The following is a 16,676-nucleotide window of genomic DNA, read 5'->3' as shown; positions in this document are numbered from 1 at the left end:
CTTCTATATAGGTATGTAGTTACACCTAACAGATGTTCACTGCTTTTGGTTTGTTTGCATTATTAATCGAATTTTTATCATCAATTATAAATTGATATTAGTATGCACGGGAATTTTGGCGGATTAGATTGTCGATTCCAGCAGCTTTAATACTGATCAAACACTAGGTGCATCAGTTATCTACAATCGCCATCGCGATGACATCTCTCATCAGCTAAAATCTAGGTAAAACCTCTTCTAAATTTGGAACAATACCGAAAACAGTACTCACTCGCTTCGCACATTCATTACGCAAGACGTTTGCAAGAGCATTACTCTGCTCTCGGTAAATATCCATCTTGTGCTGCAGTACTGTTGTACAACAACGCACAACCAAATTGAACCAAACATCAAAAGCCACATTGCGTGATGTAGACTGTAGGTACCTAGGTGGGTAGGTACGGGCACCGGCAGAGCCGAGAAGAAACCAAAGTACCGAAACACCGAAAGGGGAAAAAGAGGCAAATAAAACGCCGCATCGACGACGCTCTCCAACACCTGGGCCCGGTGTGGAAGAAAGAGGTTTTTTGATGCGTGTAACGAAGCCGAAGACGAAGACGATGGGTACCTTACCTACCTATACGTACCAACTGCAAGTAGGCACAAAGGGGAAAAGAAACTGCAAACGAAGGCCCTGTCATCAGCGCCGAATTCGCGTGAGAAATTTTTCCTTTTTGAGGGTCACCTCTTTGGTTTGATTGTTCGAATCGTTTTGAGAAGGTAGAAAGAACTGTTTACTGTGTGAATAATGATGCATTTCTTTTATTGTGGACAACTGCTAATTACATCTGCACAGCAGCGGTTTTTGTGTGATTTTTCTTTTACCTTTTGTTGTTGCTGTGGGTTTTCTTATCGATTAAAAATCTAGGCGAAGTTATAATAGTTGATGATTTTCACTACAACGTGATGTTAATACAGACGAAAAATGATGAGGCTAGAAAGAAGAGAAAAAAGCAGCCTGATAATTGCGAATGCTAACAATCGGTGTGCGGTGTTGCGCCTATTGTAAAAAGCACAATCAGTAAAATAAACAATAACTAATCATTACAGGTGTTAATAAGTCCGAACTTATATTTTTGTTGATCATCATAATAATAGCACACATCGTTCTGTGTTTTCCGATATTAATAAATGGTAAATCAAACAGTATCTCACCTTATTTTGAAGAAAGAAACATCAACACGAAGAGAAAGATTATCTGAAAATGTTAAAAAAGACACGTTGAATAATTTGTAAACTGTTTAAAAACTTATCATTTAAAAATAACTGTAACCTCAACCAACATATGACCGAATGGGTACATTTTACTTTAAAAACTTCAACATTTGCTTGATATTTGGCATATTCTACTCGACAATCACGTTCGACAGACAACCGCTCTCCCCACACACTACTAGGACTAGACCTTTGGAACAGATTTCATCTTCCATCCCACTGGCATTTATGAACTATTCCAAGATAGGTCTGCATAGTAAATTGGGCTCAACACGATCTGGGCGAGGTTGGTAAACGGCTAGATAATGCGGAATATAGACCCCATAGTGGTCGTTAGCCTCTTATCCAGCAACTCCGATCCCGACCTCCTCGTGGTACCAGCCGGAATACGAGCAACCTTAGCGGAGATCGGGTAACCAACCCCGGTGGAAACTAAGGTCGTATACTAACCGGGAAGGAGGTATAGTGCGTCTCGGCACTATGAGATGGCAGCCCCATCGCGAGACTCGGTAGTGTTGCCCCAGTACGGCTACACACCTAAACTAAACTTAACTAACAACATTCAAGCATATTCGGAGCGGAATATTCGGCATCGACCTAGGCGACGAAATAAGGACGACGAATGGAGACTCGGGACTTGGAACTGCAGATCGCTAAATTTCGCAGGTTGCGAGCGGGTGCTAATTGAACAGCTGGAACCCCGCAAACTCGGCATCGTAGCTCTGCAGGAAATCTGTCGCAAAGGAGAGAAGGTATGGAAGATCCGTGGCGGAAAGGCCCAGTTTTACCAGAGCGGTGGCGCTACCAACGAACTGGGAACGGGCTTTGTAGTGCTGGGCGGAATGCAGGATCGCGTGATAGATTGGAAGGCGATCAACGAGAGAATGTGTGTATTGAGGATAAAGGGCCGTTTCTTCAATTATAGCATCATTAACGTGCACTGCCCGCACGAAGGTAGACCCGACGATGAGAAAGAAGCGTTCTACGCGAGGCTGGAGGCTACGTACGACAGCTGCTCGTCACGGGACATCAAGATCGTCATCGGGGATATGAACGCCCAGGTCGGTAGGGAAGAAATGTATAGACCGGTGGTAGGACCCCATAGCCTGCACACCGACACAAACGAAAACGGCCAACGATGTATAAACTTCGCAGCTTCCCGAGGCCTGGTGATCCGAAGTACCTTTTTCCCGCGCAAGGATATCCACAAAGCCACCTGGAGATCACCTGACCAACGTACAATGAACCAAATTGACCACGTTCTCATAGAAGGCCGGTTCTTCTCTAACATCACGAACGTACGCTCCCGTCGGGGTGCGGATATTGATTCTGACCATTACCTAGTAGCAGTACATGTGCGCTCAAAGCTGTCCACCGTATACCGGACACGTCAAAGCCGCCCTCCTCGGCTGAACATCAGGCAGCTAGATAACCCACAAGCTGCCGAGAACTACGCGCGAGTACTGAATGAGGCACTGCCTTCTTCCGAGGAGTTAGGTGCTTCAAACCTCGAAGACGGTTGGGGCAGAATACGCTCGGCCATCGGAGAGGCCGCTACCGCGGCACTAGGTATTGAGCCTCGGAGTACACAAAATGATTGGTTTGATGGGGAATGCCAACAAGCGGTGGAGGAGAAAAAAATGCTTGGAAAAATTATCTAAGTATTGCCACTAGAGAGAACCTGGCCAAGTACCGACGAGCTAGGAACAAGTTGACCACGATCCTGAGGAGAAAAAAGCGCCAAAAGGAGGACAGGGATCGTGAAGAATTGGAGCAACTATTCCGAGCTAATCACACGCGCAAGTTTTATGAGAAGGTAAACCAAACTCGGAAGGGCTACACACCGAAACCTGACTTGTGTAGGGACGAGGGAGGGAATCTAATTACAAACGAGCGCGAGGTGGTCGACAGGTGGAAGCAGTTCTTCGATGAACACCTCAATGGCGAAGTCGCAGAAGGAGGCGGAACGGAAATTAACCTAGGAGCGCCCATGGAAGATAGTGATGTCCTAGCACCTGATCTCCAAGAAGTCAAACGAGAAATCAGGTTGCTGAAGACCAATAAAGCCGCTGGGAAGGACCGCCTACCGGCAGAGCTTTATAAACATGGCGGGGAAACGCTAGCAAAGGCTCTACACTGGGTTATTTCGAGGATTTGGGAGGAGGAAAAGCTACCGGAGGAATGGATGGAAGGAGTGGTTTGTCCCATCTACAAAAAGGGTGATCGGCTAGACTGCTGCAACTATCGTGGTATTACGCTGGTAAACGCCGCCTACAAGGTACTCTCCCAGATCCTGTTACGCCGGCTGTCACCGATAGCACAAGGTTTCGTAGGGAATTATCAGGCGGGTTTCATGGGGGCTCGCGCAACTACGGACCAAATGTTTACTATCCGACAGATCTTGCAGAAATGTCGGGAGTACAACGTGCCCACGCATCACATCTTTATCGATTTCAAAGCAGCATACGATACAGTCGATCGAGACAAGCTATGGCAGATAATGCACGAATACGGTTTTCCGGACAAACTGACGCGACTGATCAGAGCTACATTGGATCGAGTGATGTGTTTCGTACGCATCTCTGGGACACTCTCGAGTCCCTTCGAGACGCGACGAGGGTTGAGACAAGGTGACGGTCTATCCTGCATGCTGTTCAACATCGCTCTTGAGGGGGTGATCCGACGAGCGGGCATTGAAACGAGAGGCACGATTTTTACCAAGAGTAGCCAACTTCTAGGCTTTGCAGATGACTTCGATATCATTGCCAGGAACTTTGCGACGGCGGAGGCAATCTACGCCAGACTGAAAGCGGAGTCTAGGAGAATTGGGCTAAAAATAAATGCGTCGAAGACCAAATACATGAAAGGAAGAGGCTCAAAGGAAACAAATGCGCGCCTCCCACGGACGGTAACCGTTGACGGCGACGAACTAGAAGTGGTAGAAGAGTTCGTGTATTTGGGATCGCTGGTGACCGCGGACAACAACACTAGTAAGGAGATCCAGCGGCGCATCCAAGCGGGAAATCGGGCCTACTTTGCCCTTCGTAAAACGCTACGATCAGGAAGCATACGCCGCCGCACGAAGCTAACAATGTACAAAACCATTATTAGACCGGTAGTTCTTTATGGACTTGAAGCCGTGACGCTGCTTACGGAGGACATACGCGCCCTTGCCGTGTTTGAGCGGAAAGTGCTGCGGACGATATTTGGCGGAGTACAAACTGAAAGCGGAGAGTGGCGGAGGCGTATGAATCACGAGCTACAGGCACTGCTTGGGGAGACTCCCATCGTACATCTAGCGAAAGTTAGCAGGCTACGGTGGGCCGGACACGTCGTAAGGATGCCGGACGACAGTGCGACGAAAACGGTCCTCTTCAACAACCCCACCGGCACCAGGAACAGGGGGGCCCAACGTGCACGATGGCTCGACCAGGTCGAAAGCGATTTGCGACTTCTGAGACGACTAGGAAATTGGCGACGAGTGGCCCAAGACCGAGTTGAATGGAGACGAGTGCTTGAAACAGCACGAGCCACCCCGGCTCTATGCTGCTGAAGAAGAAGAAGACGATCTGGGCGTTCGCGGTAGTCGACAAAAGCGTTAAACCCTAGAGTCACACCCGACTCCCAACTCTGGAGATTAAATAGCTAATGCGCAATATGTACAACGGGAGTCCATCGTCAAACCTCAAAAAACCGACCGCCACCAAGCGTCCCGCTGTCCCCGCAGCCTGTATAGATAAGTAATACGGCGTAATACGGCCAAATAACCAATTATGCCAACGTTAAGAAGTCCAAACGTTTCTCTCTCTCTCTACTGAATTTATAAAATGAACTAAAATTTATAATATTTTGCTCCTACCTTTCTTCAACGGTTCCGTTTACCTACGGTTCGCCCTCTCCCTGGTTAACATTACATGAATTTTCGTGCTTATCGAGATGACTGTACATTCTAGAACACTTCGATCAACATTAGCAGAAATCTTACTTGATCTAACTAAATGGGAATATCATTAGAATGAATTATGAATTTTCGCCTACGACTTCCAGGCTTCCTCAGTTTCTCAGTTTGTTTTCGAACGTTCGAAAACAGCCACTGAGGAAGCCTGCAAGTCGTAGGCGAAATACGTATCTGTCGTGAATAAAATACACATAGTAGAATTAAATTGGATAAGTTTTCTTATTTTTTATTTTTAGGTTTCGTATTCTACTAAGACGCTCCAAAAACTTCAGGCACATTTAGGTATTTTTTTCCCCAAATCTCACTCGAATTCACAAAAGTATTCCTTGTTTCCGTCAATGCTGAGCGCGATGAATTTGATTGTTATTCTCCGTCAATCTTACTCTTTGTCTCTCTCTCATTCTTCCATTCTTCGCCATTCTGTTTTCTGCAATTCTCAGTCATTCTTTCTATCATACTTTGTCATTCTCATTCTCAACGAGGAATAACACTCGATGTCCTCATTCTCTGTCATTCTTCGTTGTTCTCATTCTCTGTCATTCCCCGTCATTCTTATTGTCATTCTCATTCTCTCCAATTTTCCATCAGTGTCATTCTTCGTCATTCTCATTCTTTGTCATTCTTCGTCATTCTCATTCTTTGTCATTCTCCGTCATTTTTATTCTCTGTCATTCTCATTTTTGTCATTCTCCGTTACTTTCATTCGCCGCCATTATCTGTTATTCTGGCATTCTCATTCTCATTCTCATTCTCCGTCATTCCTCGTTATTCTCATTCTCTGTCATTCTCCGTCATTCTTCTACTGCCATTCTCTGTTATTTTCATACTCCGTCATTCTCATTCTCTGCATTCTCCGTCATACTGTTATTCTCTGTCACTCTCATTATTTGCCATTCTTCGTCATTCTCATTCTGTCATTCTCACTATTTATAATTCTCGGTCAATCTCATTCTCTGCCATTCTCATTCTGTCATTACGCATTTCGAGAATTCCGTAAATTTTGGTGAAGTTCCCTGATAATTCCAACTAAAAAAAATCTCCGTGGATTCCCGGTTTTCCAGGTAGTATGTAACGATTATAAGAGAAGAGAATCAACTGAACTATCACTTGCCTAGTAACCACCCCGACCGGTCTAGTATCTTATAATCCGGATCACACTGGAAGCGGAGGCAAGGCAAGTGCAAACAGAGCCGGAGCCGACAAACCTAAACCACCATCTTCCCTTTCAACGACTGCAGGTTTAATGCTCTCTGTGAGCTAGCTTTTCGCCCCACAACATAAGCGCATACGTCAGTTGTCGAGGTAAAAAATATTCCCGCAATATTGAAGTGACCCGTAGGACGCAATCGCCGAGAGATTTAATTCTGAAGTGGACTGTTAGCGAGTCAAGACGTACCCTAAAGTACGGAAATAAATCGATCCGTTCTTATTATAAAGGTTCCACGAGTGCCAAAGTATCGAAGGGACGCTACACTGATCACTCCAGCCACCCAGAAGAAACCGCGGGGGAAAGGCCACGGATAACCGCCGCGTAACCCTGGAACCCAGTTACACCCTGTAATGGTAGAATTTTATTTGGAAGTCTTCTTTTCTTTCATTTCAAGAATCTCCGTTATTTTCATTCTCATTCTGTCATTTTCCGTCTTTCTAATTCTGACATTCCCACTCTGCCATTCGCCGTTATTCTCATTCTTCCATTCTTCATCATTCTTATTCTCTGTTATTCTGTCATTCTTATTCTGTCTTTCTCATTCTCATTGTCATTCTCCGTCTTTCTCAATCCGCCATTATCCGCCGTTCTCAATCTGTCATTCTCCGTCATTCTCATTGTCTTTATCAGTCATTCTACGTCATTTTCATTCTGTCATTCTCCGTCATTCTCATTCTGCCATTCACTGTCATTCTGCGACGTTCTCAATCTGTCATTCTCCGTCATTCTCATTCTGTCATTCTTAGTCATTCTACGTCATTCTCATGCTGTCATTCTCATTCTGTCATTCTTAGTCATTCTACGTCATTCTCATGCTGTCATTCTCCGTCATTCTCAGTCTGTCATTCTCCGTCATTCTGCGTCGTTCTCAATCTGTCATTCTCCGCCATTCTCATTCTCATTGTCATTCACTGTCATTCTGCGTCGTTCTCAATTGTCGTTATCATTCTGTCATTCTAATTCTGTCATTTTGCGTCATTCACAATCTGTCATTATCCGCCGTTCTCAGTCTGTCATTCTCCGTCATTCTAGGTCAATCTTATTCTGCCATTCTCTGTCATTCTGCGTCATTCTCATTCTGTCATTCTGCTTCATTCACAATCTGTCATTCTCCGCCGTTCTCAGTCTGTCATTCTCCGTCATTCTAATTCTGTCATTGTCAATAATTCTGCATCACTCATTCTGTCATTCTGCGTCATTCTCATTGTCATCCTCCGGCATTCTCAACCTGTCATTCTTCGTCATTCTCAATTTGTCATTCTCCGCAGTTCTCAATCTGTCATTCTCCGTTTTTCTCATTCTGTTATTCTCATTCTGTCATGCTCATTGGCATTCTCAGTCTGTCATTCTCATTGTCATTCTCCGGTATTCTCCATCTCTCTCATTCTATCATTCTCCGTCATGCTCAACCTGTTATTCTCCGTCTTTCTCGTTCTGTCATTCGCTGTCATTCCCATTGTCATTCTCCGTCATTCTCTTCTGATTCATTCTTATTCTGTCGCTCTCATTGTCATTGTCCTTCATTCTCATTCTGGGACCATTCTCCGTCAATCGAAGCGAATGTTTGGCAACATTTCTATTATTTTTTAAGTCGCTAAATGTGTAAAATGCAAGCATGGAAGCCAAAATTTGGTGTAAATTTGCAGAAGGCCCGTCAAAAATGGACTCTTGCGGTAGCTTGCGCAGATTTATTCTCGACATTGGCTCGAATATTCGAGAAAATGTTTGATTTTTGCGGCCCATTGAAAAATGAAGTGCGGAATACGGAAAAATACCAGGATATTCACAACAGGATAATCATCATACAGAACAGAAGGCGTAGTTTTCGGAGGATAATGCAAAATGTATGAGAAACTTACAATATAATACCTCTTCGTTGCAAGAGTTCAGCTTTTTCATCATTTTTTCCGTCGTTTTAGGTAGGGGGAGGGGGGGGTTTGTAGGGAAACTGAACCACTGTGCCCAATTATTTTGCGCCGTCGTGGTTTTGACCCGTTTTAATCTACTGCGCTTTCAACTATCGGCCTAACACTTATTGATGAAGTGATAAGCTACGATAGCTCTAGCGAGATATTGGAGCCAATCGGGGGGTAACTTGGTGGTTCCCCCCCGATTGACGACGCAAACCAGATCTCCTCAAGAGGGCCTCTCAGGTGTGCCCTCTTTTGAGATGCTGGAACCTGCGTCCCATTGATGATGCTCCACAATTGCAGAGCAAATATTCCGAGGGCGACAAATATCATCTCGTACGAAACTGCAAAGTTTCGAAGCTGATATTTGCTCGGACAGGTGTTCAGTCCGTAGACTGATGAATGTGCTGATTTCTCGCTTAGTGAGTCTCAGCTGCTTTTGAGTGCAACTTTTATTGGACTCGGCATTTGGCTCTCGCTTTTCAAGACAACGTCAGAAGTTCCTCACAATGGACCTGGTGACTAATGAGTTGAAAAGCTAGAACTACGTTTGATAATATGGTTTTTGCCTCGCAGAGGCTAAACCCAAATCTGGTTTGGATCCCCCCGGGGGATAGATCTTTCTGGAATTTCCTGGGTCACGGTTCGGCCCCGGAACTACGAAGAGTCTACACTTTACCAATTGCCCCTGTTTGCTTCTTCAAAAGCTCCTTGGACCTTCTTTTCGGTGGAACCACAAATTTGGTTCCACCACCAGATCTCCGGAGCCGCCAGATTAGATTGCAAGCAGGGGGTTCTTGGAGTTTTGAGACTCTACGCCAGTGGTCTTCCCGGGGTGGTGTCGGGGATCTTTGGGTGTCACGGAGATTCGTGAAAAATTGTTGGTGAAATTGGAACTTGAAAAATTTAAAAGTTAAAAAAATGCTTTCTACTAATACGGTAATATGTTGGTTGAGGTGTTATAAATCAGCTACTTTTCTGTAATCATGCTTATGCCTTGAGCATTAAGGCCGTAATAGCGTATATTAAGTTTTAACATCATTTTAATTTGTGTGGTTCGTAAAATGTTTTGTTTTTTTGCTGGACAGCTGCGCTGTTGTGCTTACCTTTACTGGGCTTTTCTAATACGGTCGGTTGTTGATCGTTCGGGCAATCTGAAAGCGAAAGAAAGCACAAAGTTTGTGTTAATGTAAGCGTACATTTACTTGTACACAAAACAGATAGCCTAACTGGAATCAGTTTTGAGTTTATAATCAATGGATTTCTTTAGTCTATCTTGCGTTAAAATGTATTTCATCATTGAAAATTTTCGTAGGAAAACTAGCGAAATTTAGATAAACTTACCAACATTCCAACAAGGTTAGGTTTTCCATATTGAGCTCCAAATGGTTAGCCTGCGAAATGAACGAGAAACGATACTAAATTAGAGAAACCCCTACGCTGTAACATCATATCGATAGATTAAGTGGATTATCAGCAAAAGTAAGTTGTAATCAAGCAAATTCAGTTGAAACACGGTAAACCGACAAGCGGTTTAACATCATTTAAATCTTAGTCTTTAACTTAACTGTGTTTAGAAGATAGAGAAAAACTTACTTGGAGTTTGAAAAGTTTGCTGATGTTCTCGAAAAACCGGTTAATGTAAGGAAACTGAAACAAAAGCAAACAAAATCGTTCCTAATTAGAGGGGCTAGCTTCTCATCTAATTAGATTTTTCAGAAAATTTGAACGGTGGTCAGTGCTTTTCTAACGTAGTTTTAATCAATGCTTATTCGTTAGGTGTCCAAAGGTCAAATTTAAGCAAATCATCATTCGGTTTCAATGAAGGTTTGATCGAAAAAACGGAAAAAACGGTATGAAATCGTTCAACTTACCTAGTTTGGAACGAACGAATCAAAGTTGGCCTTGAAGGTTATGTAAAAAATCGACTTTTCTGGAAAGAAATGAAAAATAAAGCGTTAGTAAGGCGCAGCTAGGTTGAATGGAAAACATTTTAATCGTTGATTAATATCAGTGCTTGTAACGTAGTCTTAATCAAGGGCATTCTTTAGGTGTCCAAAGGTCAAATTTAAGCAGTTCATCATAGAAATGGTTTTACTGATCGAAAACTAACCTTAAAAAAGTGACTCACCTCAGTTTTGTTCTACTCAAAGTTTTTACTGCTAATACATTAGTCTGAAAATAAAGGAAAAAATAACTCGTTAGTAAATTGCTGGCGAAGTTATTCAACAAATAGAAAATTTATCCGATTATCAGGTCTTTAATTAACTTGGTAAACAGTGGATTTTCTTAAGTGTCCAAAGGTCATGACTTTAGGTCATCATGAGAATGTTTTTTTCTAAAAACATATTTTAAAAGCCAAAAACGCTCACCTTAGAAAGCATATCTCGTACGGATGTCCTCCAGCTTCTTGGCCACCTCGTTGGGCGTTCGACCCAAATCGGTGGCGATACTCTTCTGCTTGCCCGGATCCATCGAGGTAAACTGTTCGCACAGATCCCCGTCCATCACGTTCTTTACCGGATAGTAGTAGCTGCGGAAACTCAGATGATCCCGACCGCAGAGCGGTGGGTTTTCGTTCCGCATGTGCATTTCCAGATGTTGGAAAAAGTCATAATCTTCCCGACTGGTGAACGGAACCAGTGCTCCCACCGTTCCGCTCATCGTAGCATAGATTAGCGATTCGGAACCCCCCGGGATGAGGGTGGCCTTCTGCAGCGACATAATTATCTCACCCAGATGGAATGTACAGATGTTCTCCGCCTTCTGCGAAGCTCCATTGAGCAGTCCGCGATCCCACAGGGCCTTGTTGCCGGTGGGATCTTCGTCAACGTCGTCCGACACCGAGTGTGGCAGTCGGAGCACAGCGACATTGCCGAATTTATCCGCCGTTGCGACGGTATCGTAATCCATCAGGGTGGAAGCCGTCAACCACCGCGGGTGAGTGTCATCCGCAAAGATGATCAACTGATTCTCCGTGCGCTTATATTTAACGCAGTAAATGGATTCTTGAACGTCGGAGACGAACACCCTCGATCCCATCGCTTGAATGTTAACGATCTGATTCGGAATGTGTTTGTTTTCACACTTCCGCAGCAGTTTCTTTTTGCCTAAATCGTAAATCCGCAGGACACGACCGACTCCAACCAGCACACGACCCTGGAAGCTGCAGATAGCGCCCGGAACTTCATCAATTTCCGTCCTATGATAATGCTCCAACTGATGCGTTTGGAAATCATACTTGTAAACATCGATGAAACCTCCGTTCGCTATTTTCGGATTCATCTGCAGGTCCTTTGCCACACCGGCAACAACGTACCACTTTTGATCGACCGCAAATCGGACCAGCGCCATCGACATGACGGCTTCATTCTGCGCGAGCTGCACCTTCGAGTAGGTGTGCCCATTGATTGGGTCCATGACGCGTATCTGCGAAGCCCACATACCGGTGCCGGCCTTCGGCGAGGAGAACGTATCCTCCGGCAGCACCTCGTTGATGAAAGCGTCCGCCATCTCGTTGGCCAGCTCCTGCTCATCCTCTCCGGCAGCTTCACGCATTTCATCGGCCATTTGTCGCTTACGAACCGTTTTCGTTTCCTCCGTGTAGGCATTGTGGTCCGTTTCGCTTATGATCAGCTTTCCCGTTTCGTTGTGAATCAGGAATCGCTTCGGTGTGTATTCCAGGGGGAAGGTGATTTGATTGAAAACTGCTCCCAGCTTTTCCAAGGCCAAGATCCTAAGCGTGTTGGTAGAAATAGCCACAATACCTTCCGAGCATTGTTCACTGGAGAAACCCGACGCATATTCCAGCGTCTCATAGGAAAGCGGAGTTAAATGGAACCGATTCTGATAGTAGTAACTTAGCCAGGTTCGACTGGACATAGCGAGCACCGCCTCCGAGCCCTGCATCTTGATTCGGAACAGCTTGACGGGACGCGATCCCAAATACCGCGTTCGGGTATCGGCTAAATCACCGGAAACCGGATCCAGCACCGTCCGCAGCAGTACACCATTGGTCAGACCAATGTTCAGGTAAATGCAACCGGCCGTTGAGACCGTTCCCTCCTCGGTAGTGTCACCGGCTCCCATCTCAACGATACAGAGCGACTCGGCAGCCGATGGCAGTGCCTGCATCGAACGCGGTGACAAACAATCGCTGGGATCCAGCGAAATAATTCGTACCGTATTGTCCGCTAGACCTACGGCCAAAAACCACGAGCGCTGCTCGCCCGCCGGAACGGACCCGAGTGCCATGCACATCACATCGCTGGGCATCTTCTTCCGTTCGGTATATTCGTTCAGTTGGCCAGTCTGAAAGTTCAGAAACAAGTGAAAAGTAGCAATTAGAAATCGAAGATTATTTTAAAATTGTTATCGGGGAAAAGTTCAAAAGTCAGCACTGCAGGACACCATTTTATTCTTCAAAAGAATTCCGAATCATAGGTGTTCATCATGGGAAAAACCAAACTATAGATAACCGGGTAAACTCGCCCCAAAACTTACCGGATCCATCTCGAAGTAAACCAGCTCACCGCCGGACAGCGCAATGACGACCTGCCGCTGGTTGACGGCACACTTCATGATGGTCTTCTTGCCGGGAGCCTTCCACTCGTTGACACGCTTGTCGGCCCTAATATGACGGATACCCTCCGGGTAAACCTGCACCAGCGCATCGTCGCCCAGCGCGGAACAGCACAGCGTCGGTGTCGTGCCGAGAAACCCGCTATCCGTCACTTCCTCGACCGTGTCTCCGATACTGAGCACAAGCGTGGCATTAACGAAGGACACGATGATGTACGCGTCGAATTCGTCTGCAATGAGACCGAAAGCCAAACCGGTTAGCTTTAGGGGGAAACAATTTACCAAACGTTAAAAAGTTGCCTAACAAATTCTGATTCTGATTCTCAAGTGTAGTATCATTTTTCTAGCATCGCTCGTCTTACCTATTGGCGAATTTATTGCGAGTGAGGAGTCGTGAGCTGAATTTTAGCACGACGTTCGCAGACTGTTTTCCACAGATTCACATATTCCAAACTCAACTCAACCACGACGGTCTGAAAATGAAGGAAAAACTGGTGTTTGTGATACGGTCTTTTTGACTTTCTTGGCTCCTTTGGATAAAGAGCAGTTTTTTTAGGTTTCTTTTCTAATCAAAACACCAGCTTTTGTGATTAATAATCTGATTCAAAATTAAACAGGGGACAAACCGCCGACTGACAATCATATTCCTAGGGTAGCAAATGTAGCTGATATGGTTTATCTACAGCGATCAGAGTCCAACGGACAATACGCCAAGGATCAGGAATATATCTACTTCCGTCAACGTTCCGGGGTCCGGTGTTTTGGCACCGTCGGATGGACAGATTGTTCTTCGACAGTGAGGTGCGATGACACATGGAAAGGTGGCACCAATCCTCGGTTTCGGAGCCGAGGCTGCATCTCTTCCTTGTTCGCGAGGAACATCTCCGACATGCAACCGGTCCAGGTTCAGTCGATTCGATGATTAACAATGAAGAATACTTTTGTCAGTCAGCTGGTGAAAAAAACTAGTTTACAAACAACTACCGAAAAGGGACTCACCATCGACTCGCTTCTTGACGGTCCAGACTGCGTTCGGGTTGCCGGGTAGTTCGGAAACAGCCATTTCCGACACCTCCAAACCATGACGAAGCACTCGAATCGAAGATCGAGGTCCACGTCCACAAGCAAGGTACAATTGTGGAGTATCCTCATTCGCCAGATCCGCCACCTGACAGCCGAGAATGGGCGCATACGAGTGAATCTCATCCACCATCACTAAATTCTTCAACTGTCGCGGGGCAAAGAAAAACGTATCTCCCTCTTCGAGCGGCATTGCCGAGCTAAATTCCGGTTCATCGTCGTCATCACCCAGATGAGCAATTTGATAAAGGTAATGATTTCCAAAATCACATGCCACAAACAGGAAACCAGTCTTCAGCACGCACATTGCCGTCGCAGGCGGCACCGTATCGAAGTATTTCAACTTGATCTCCGACACCACGTCATCGTCTGTTTCCAATGTGACTTTAAAGATGTCGCCCTGTTCGGTTTGCACGAGGAAAAAGTACATCGACTTTGTTCGGTGAGTGGCGGAACAAATAAAGATCATTCCTCGCTCCGGATCGTCCAAGTCATTTCGTCGCCGAGGAATCGGACAACGAATGTCATGTTGATCTCCGAGATTCTTGTAGGTCAAATAATTCTCAGAACAAATGAGCACACCGGAAGGACCATCATTTCCTCCCGGTACTGAGATCAAAAAGTTTGCATGTTCTTCCAAAGGTTCCGAATATTTCCGAACCACGTGGTTCAAACCAAGATCCAACTCGTAGAACGTTAAAGTTTGCTGTGTCTTAGCTGCAGCTTCTCCAGTAGGATCCAAATCCGCCTCTTCGTAATCGATTTCCAAACAGGCAAACATCGGATTTTCAAACCCAACATCGACACCAACCATGTGATAGGTTAGCGTGCTCGACTTATGCGCTTCCAGCGGCGAAGAAATGGTCAACCGTGCTTCGGAATCTCGGTTCAAAATATAGACCAACTTTTGCTTCTCAATTGCTCCAATCATAACAGCTCGACCCTTCGGGTCGATGGCCAAATATTGACCGGGTACAATCCGACGACAACCTGACTTTCCGAACGTTTCCTGATGAACTTTCTCCAGTTGATTTTTAGCCGCATTGTACTCCAATATGACGATTCGGCCCGAATCCGAACCGACGACAGCATAATCTGAAAAAAAAAACACGTGGCATTCATTAAAGCCTACTTAGTTCAAGAACAAACGAAAAAATATCAAAATGTTCAAGTATTGTTCCATCAAAACGTATGCGATTGACAAAGTAGTCCAACCGCATGCCTATAGTCGAATGGAACTGTTATCCCTTGAATTATGACATCCAGCCCCAGGTGAATTTGGACGCTCAATGTTAACCTATATTCAAGGTTATGGGTTGCTCATAAAAAATTTCCATCGGAAAAATGTCCACGCAAGTTTCAATTCGAAGCGCGCTTGGGTCACGCTGCAAAAGCGACATGCGAAGCATTCTTTCTAGGCACTCAGCTAAGAGTTTTCACCCTGGATCATGGATTAAACCGATCGTGGATGAAGCAAGTGGTGCCCTCAAACAAATTACAATTTTTTTTAAACAAAACCTACCTACCTTTCGTTCCACCGGTCAGCCGGAAAGACATCAACGATCGAATCACGCCAAACACCTCGGTCTGCAGCAGCGTGTGCACCTTGCCGGTGTTCGGATCCGGTCGGACCAGCTCCAAGCTTTTGCCCTTCGACAGCAGAATCTCCTGCTGCTTCGTACCGGCGAAGCAGCCATGCACGGCATGCGTGATGCCGGTGGCACGCTGCAGAATAAAGTTGTATAAATACATCTCAGAAACACGGAATGGTACGCTACACTAATCAAGAGTTCTCTATGGTAGGATTTTTAGTTCATCTTGCGCGTACGGTACCGTCGTCGTATGCTGCAAGAAAACAAAATGTCGGATGCGAAATTGAGGTTAATTCGTTCCAAGCAGAAAAACGCGTTTTCACTAATTTTAAACTTTTTTTACATCTTGATAACAAATAAAATTGAAAATATTTTATGAAATACTTTCAATAAACCAATAAATTTATATTTATCATCTTTAAAAACCTATCTGAATTAATCCGGTGATTGAAAATTACAAACCAACGCGACGTGTCACAATCAAAAGGGAAGTTTTTCATTTTTGGTTAAACTTTAATCAAACTGATTACTTACCAATGTTTCAAGGCCTAGTAATTATTGCTCAATCACATTTCATTTAATTGAATTTGCAAGTGTTTAATCGAAATAATCTTAAAAACAGCGACTGTCTTCCATAAAGGGCAAGCACTCTTACCGACAACTTCCGTGAAAATGAACGGAGAACGGACGGAAAACGAAAACCGAAACGAACCAGAACCAGAGATGCCAGATTTTTTTGAAAAGGAAAACTCGCAAACTGCTCGAAACACGCAACCACTCGAAATTCAAATTAGAAGGTTGCCATGTGCAGTGCAGTGAGAAATAATGGTTTGCAAAAACCCCGGCGCAAACACATATAGGTACTTGTCGCACTCAATTTTAGAAAATGCTTGAGAAAATCTGTGCAAATTTCAAAAGATTGTAATGATTTGCAAGTTGCAACGAACCTATAAAAACGATAAAAACAGTAAATATGCTTGCATTTTAAGCATTTTATTATGCGGCGCTTATGAAAATCCCTCTACGTACGAAAACCTGAATCTATAATTCAAAAGTGAAATCCGTACTGCTGTATGCCTGCGTAACGTGGT

The 16,676-nt window shown here is 44.8% G+C and overlaps 1 protein-coding gene across 2 annotated transcripts; it reads right to left on the bottom strand.

The window, feature by feature from the left end:
* Positions 1 to 782: 782 nt before the first annotated feature.
* Positions 783 to 16,249, bottom strand: LOC128733454 (splicing factor 3B subunit 3). 2 transcript variants are annotated; one of them, XM_053827051.1, is made up of 12 exons: positions 16,120 to 16,249; positions 15,520 to 15,838; positions 13,913 to 15,088; positions 12,836 to 13,143; positions 10,705 to 12,643; positions 10,464 to 10,507; positions 10,207 to 10,265; positions 9,929 to 9,982; positions 9,677 to 9,726; positions 9,439 to 9,486; positions 1,195 to 1,237; positions 783 to 973 (listed from the first exon to the last, which is right to left on the bottom strand). In XM_053827051.1, the coding sequence occupies exons 2-5, from the start codon at positions 15,743 to 15,745 to the stop codon at positions 10,706 to 10,708; spliced, it is 3,648 nt and encodes a 1,215-aa protein (XP_053683026.1). In that variant the 5' UTR covers positions 15,746 to 15,838; positions 16,120 to 16,249; the 3' UTR covers positions 783 to 973; positions 1,195 to 1,237; positions 9,439 to 9,486; positions 9,677 to 9,726; positions 9,929 to 9,982; positions 10,207 to 10,265; positions 10,464 to 10,507; position 10,705. The 2 variants fall into 2 exon arrangements, with proteins under 2 accessions (XP_053683026.1, XP_053683027.1); XM_053827052.1 differs by having other exon boundaries at positions 15,520 to 15,718.
* Between the last annotated feature and the right edge of the window lie 427 nt (positions 16,250 to 16,676).

Source organism: Sabethes cyaneus, chromosome 2, assembly GCF_943734655.1.
Source record: "Sabethes cyaneus chromosome 2, idSabCyanKW18_F2, whole genome shotgun sequence".
In the NCBI taxonomy this organism is placed as follows: Eukaryota; Metazoa; Arthropoda; class Insecta; order Diptera; family Culicidae; genus Sabethes; species Sabethes cyaneus.
The sequence above is the reverse complement of the archived record's forward strand: the minus strand, read 5'-3'. Positions and strand labels throughout refer to the sequence as shown.

Excerpts from the sequence above, each read along its gene's own strand:
- LOC128733454 (XM_053827051.1), bottom strand. The coding sequence starts at position 15,745 with ATGTATTTATACAACTTTATTCTGCAGCGTGCCACCGGCATCACGCAT. Across the intron at positions 13,144-13,912 it reads CGTCAAGAAGCGAGTCGATG|ACGAATTCGACGCGTACATC; the intron begins GTGAGTCCCTTT and ends GTCTCATTGCAG. Across the intron at positions 12,644-12,835 it reads TTTACTTCGAGATGGATCCG|ACTGGCCAACTGAACGAATA; the intron begins GTAAGTTTTGGG and ends CTGAACTTTCAG.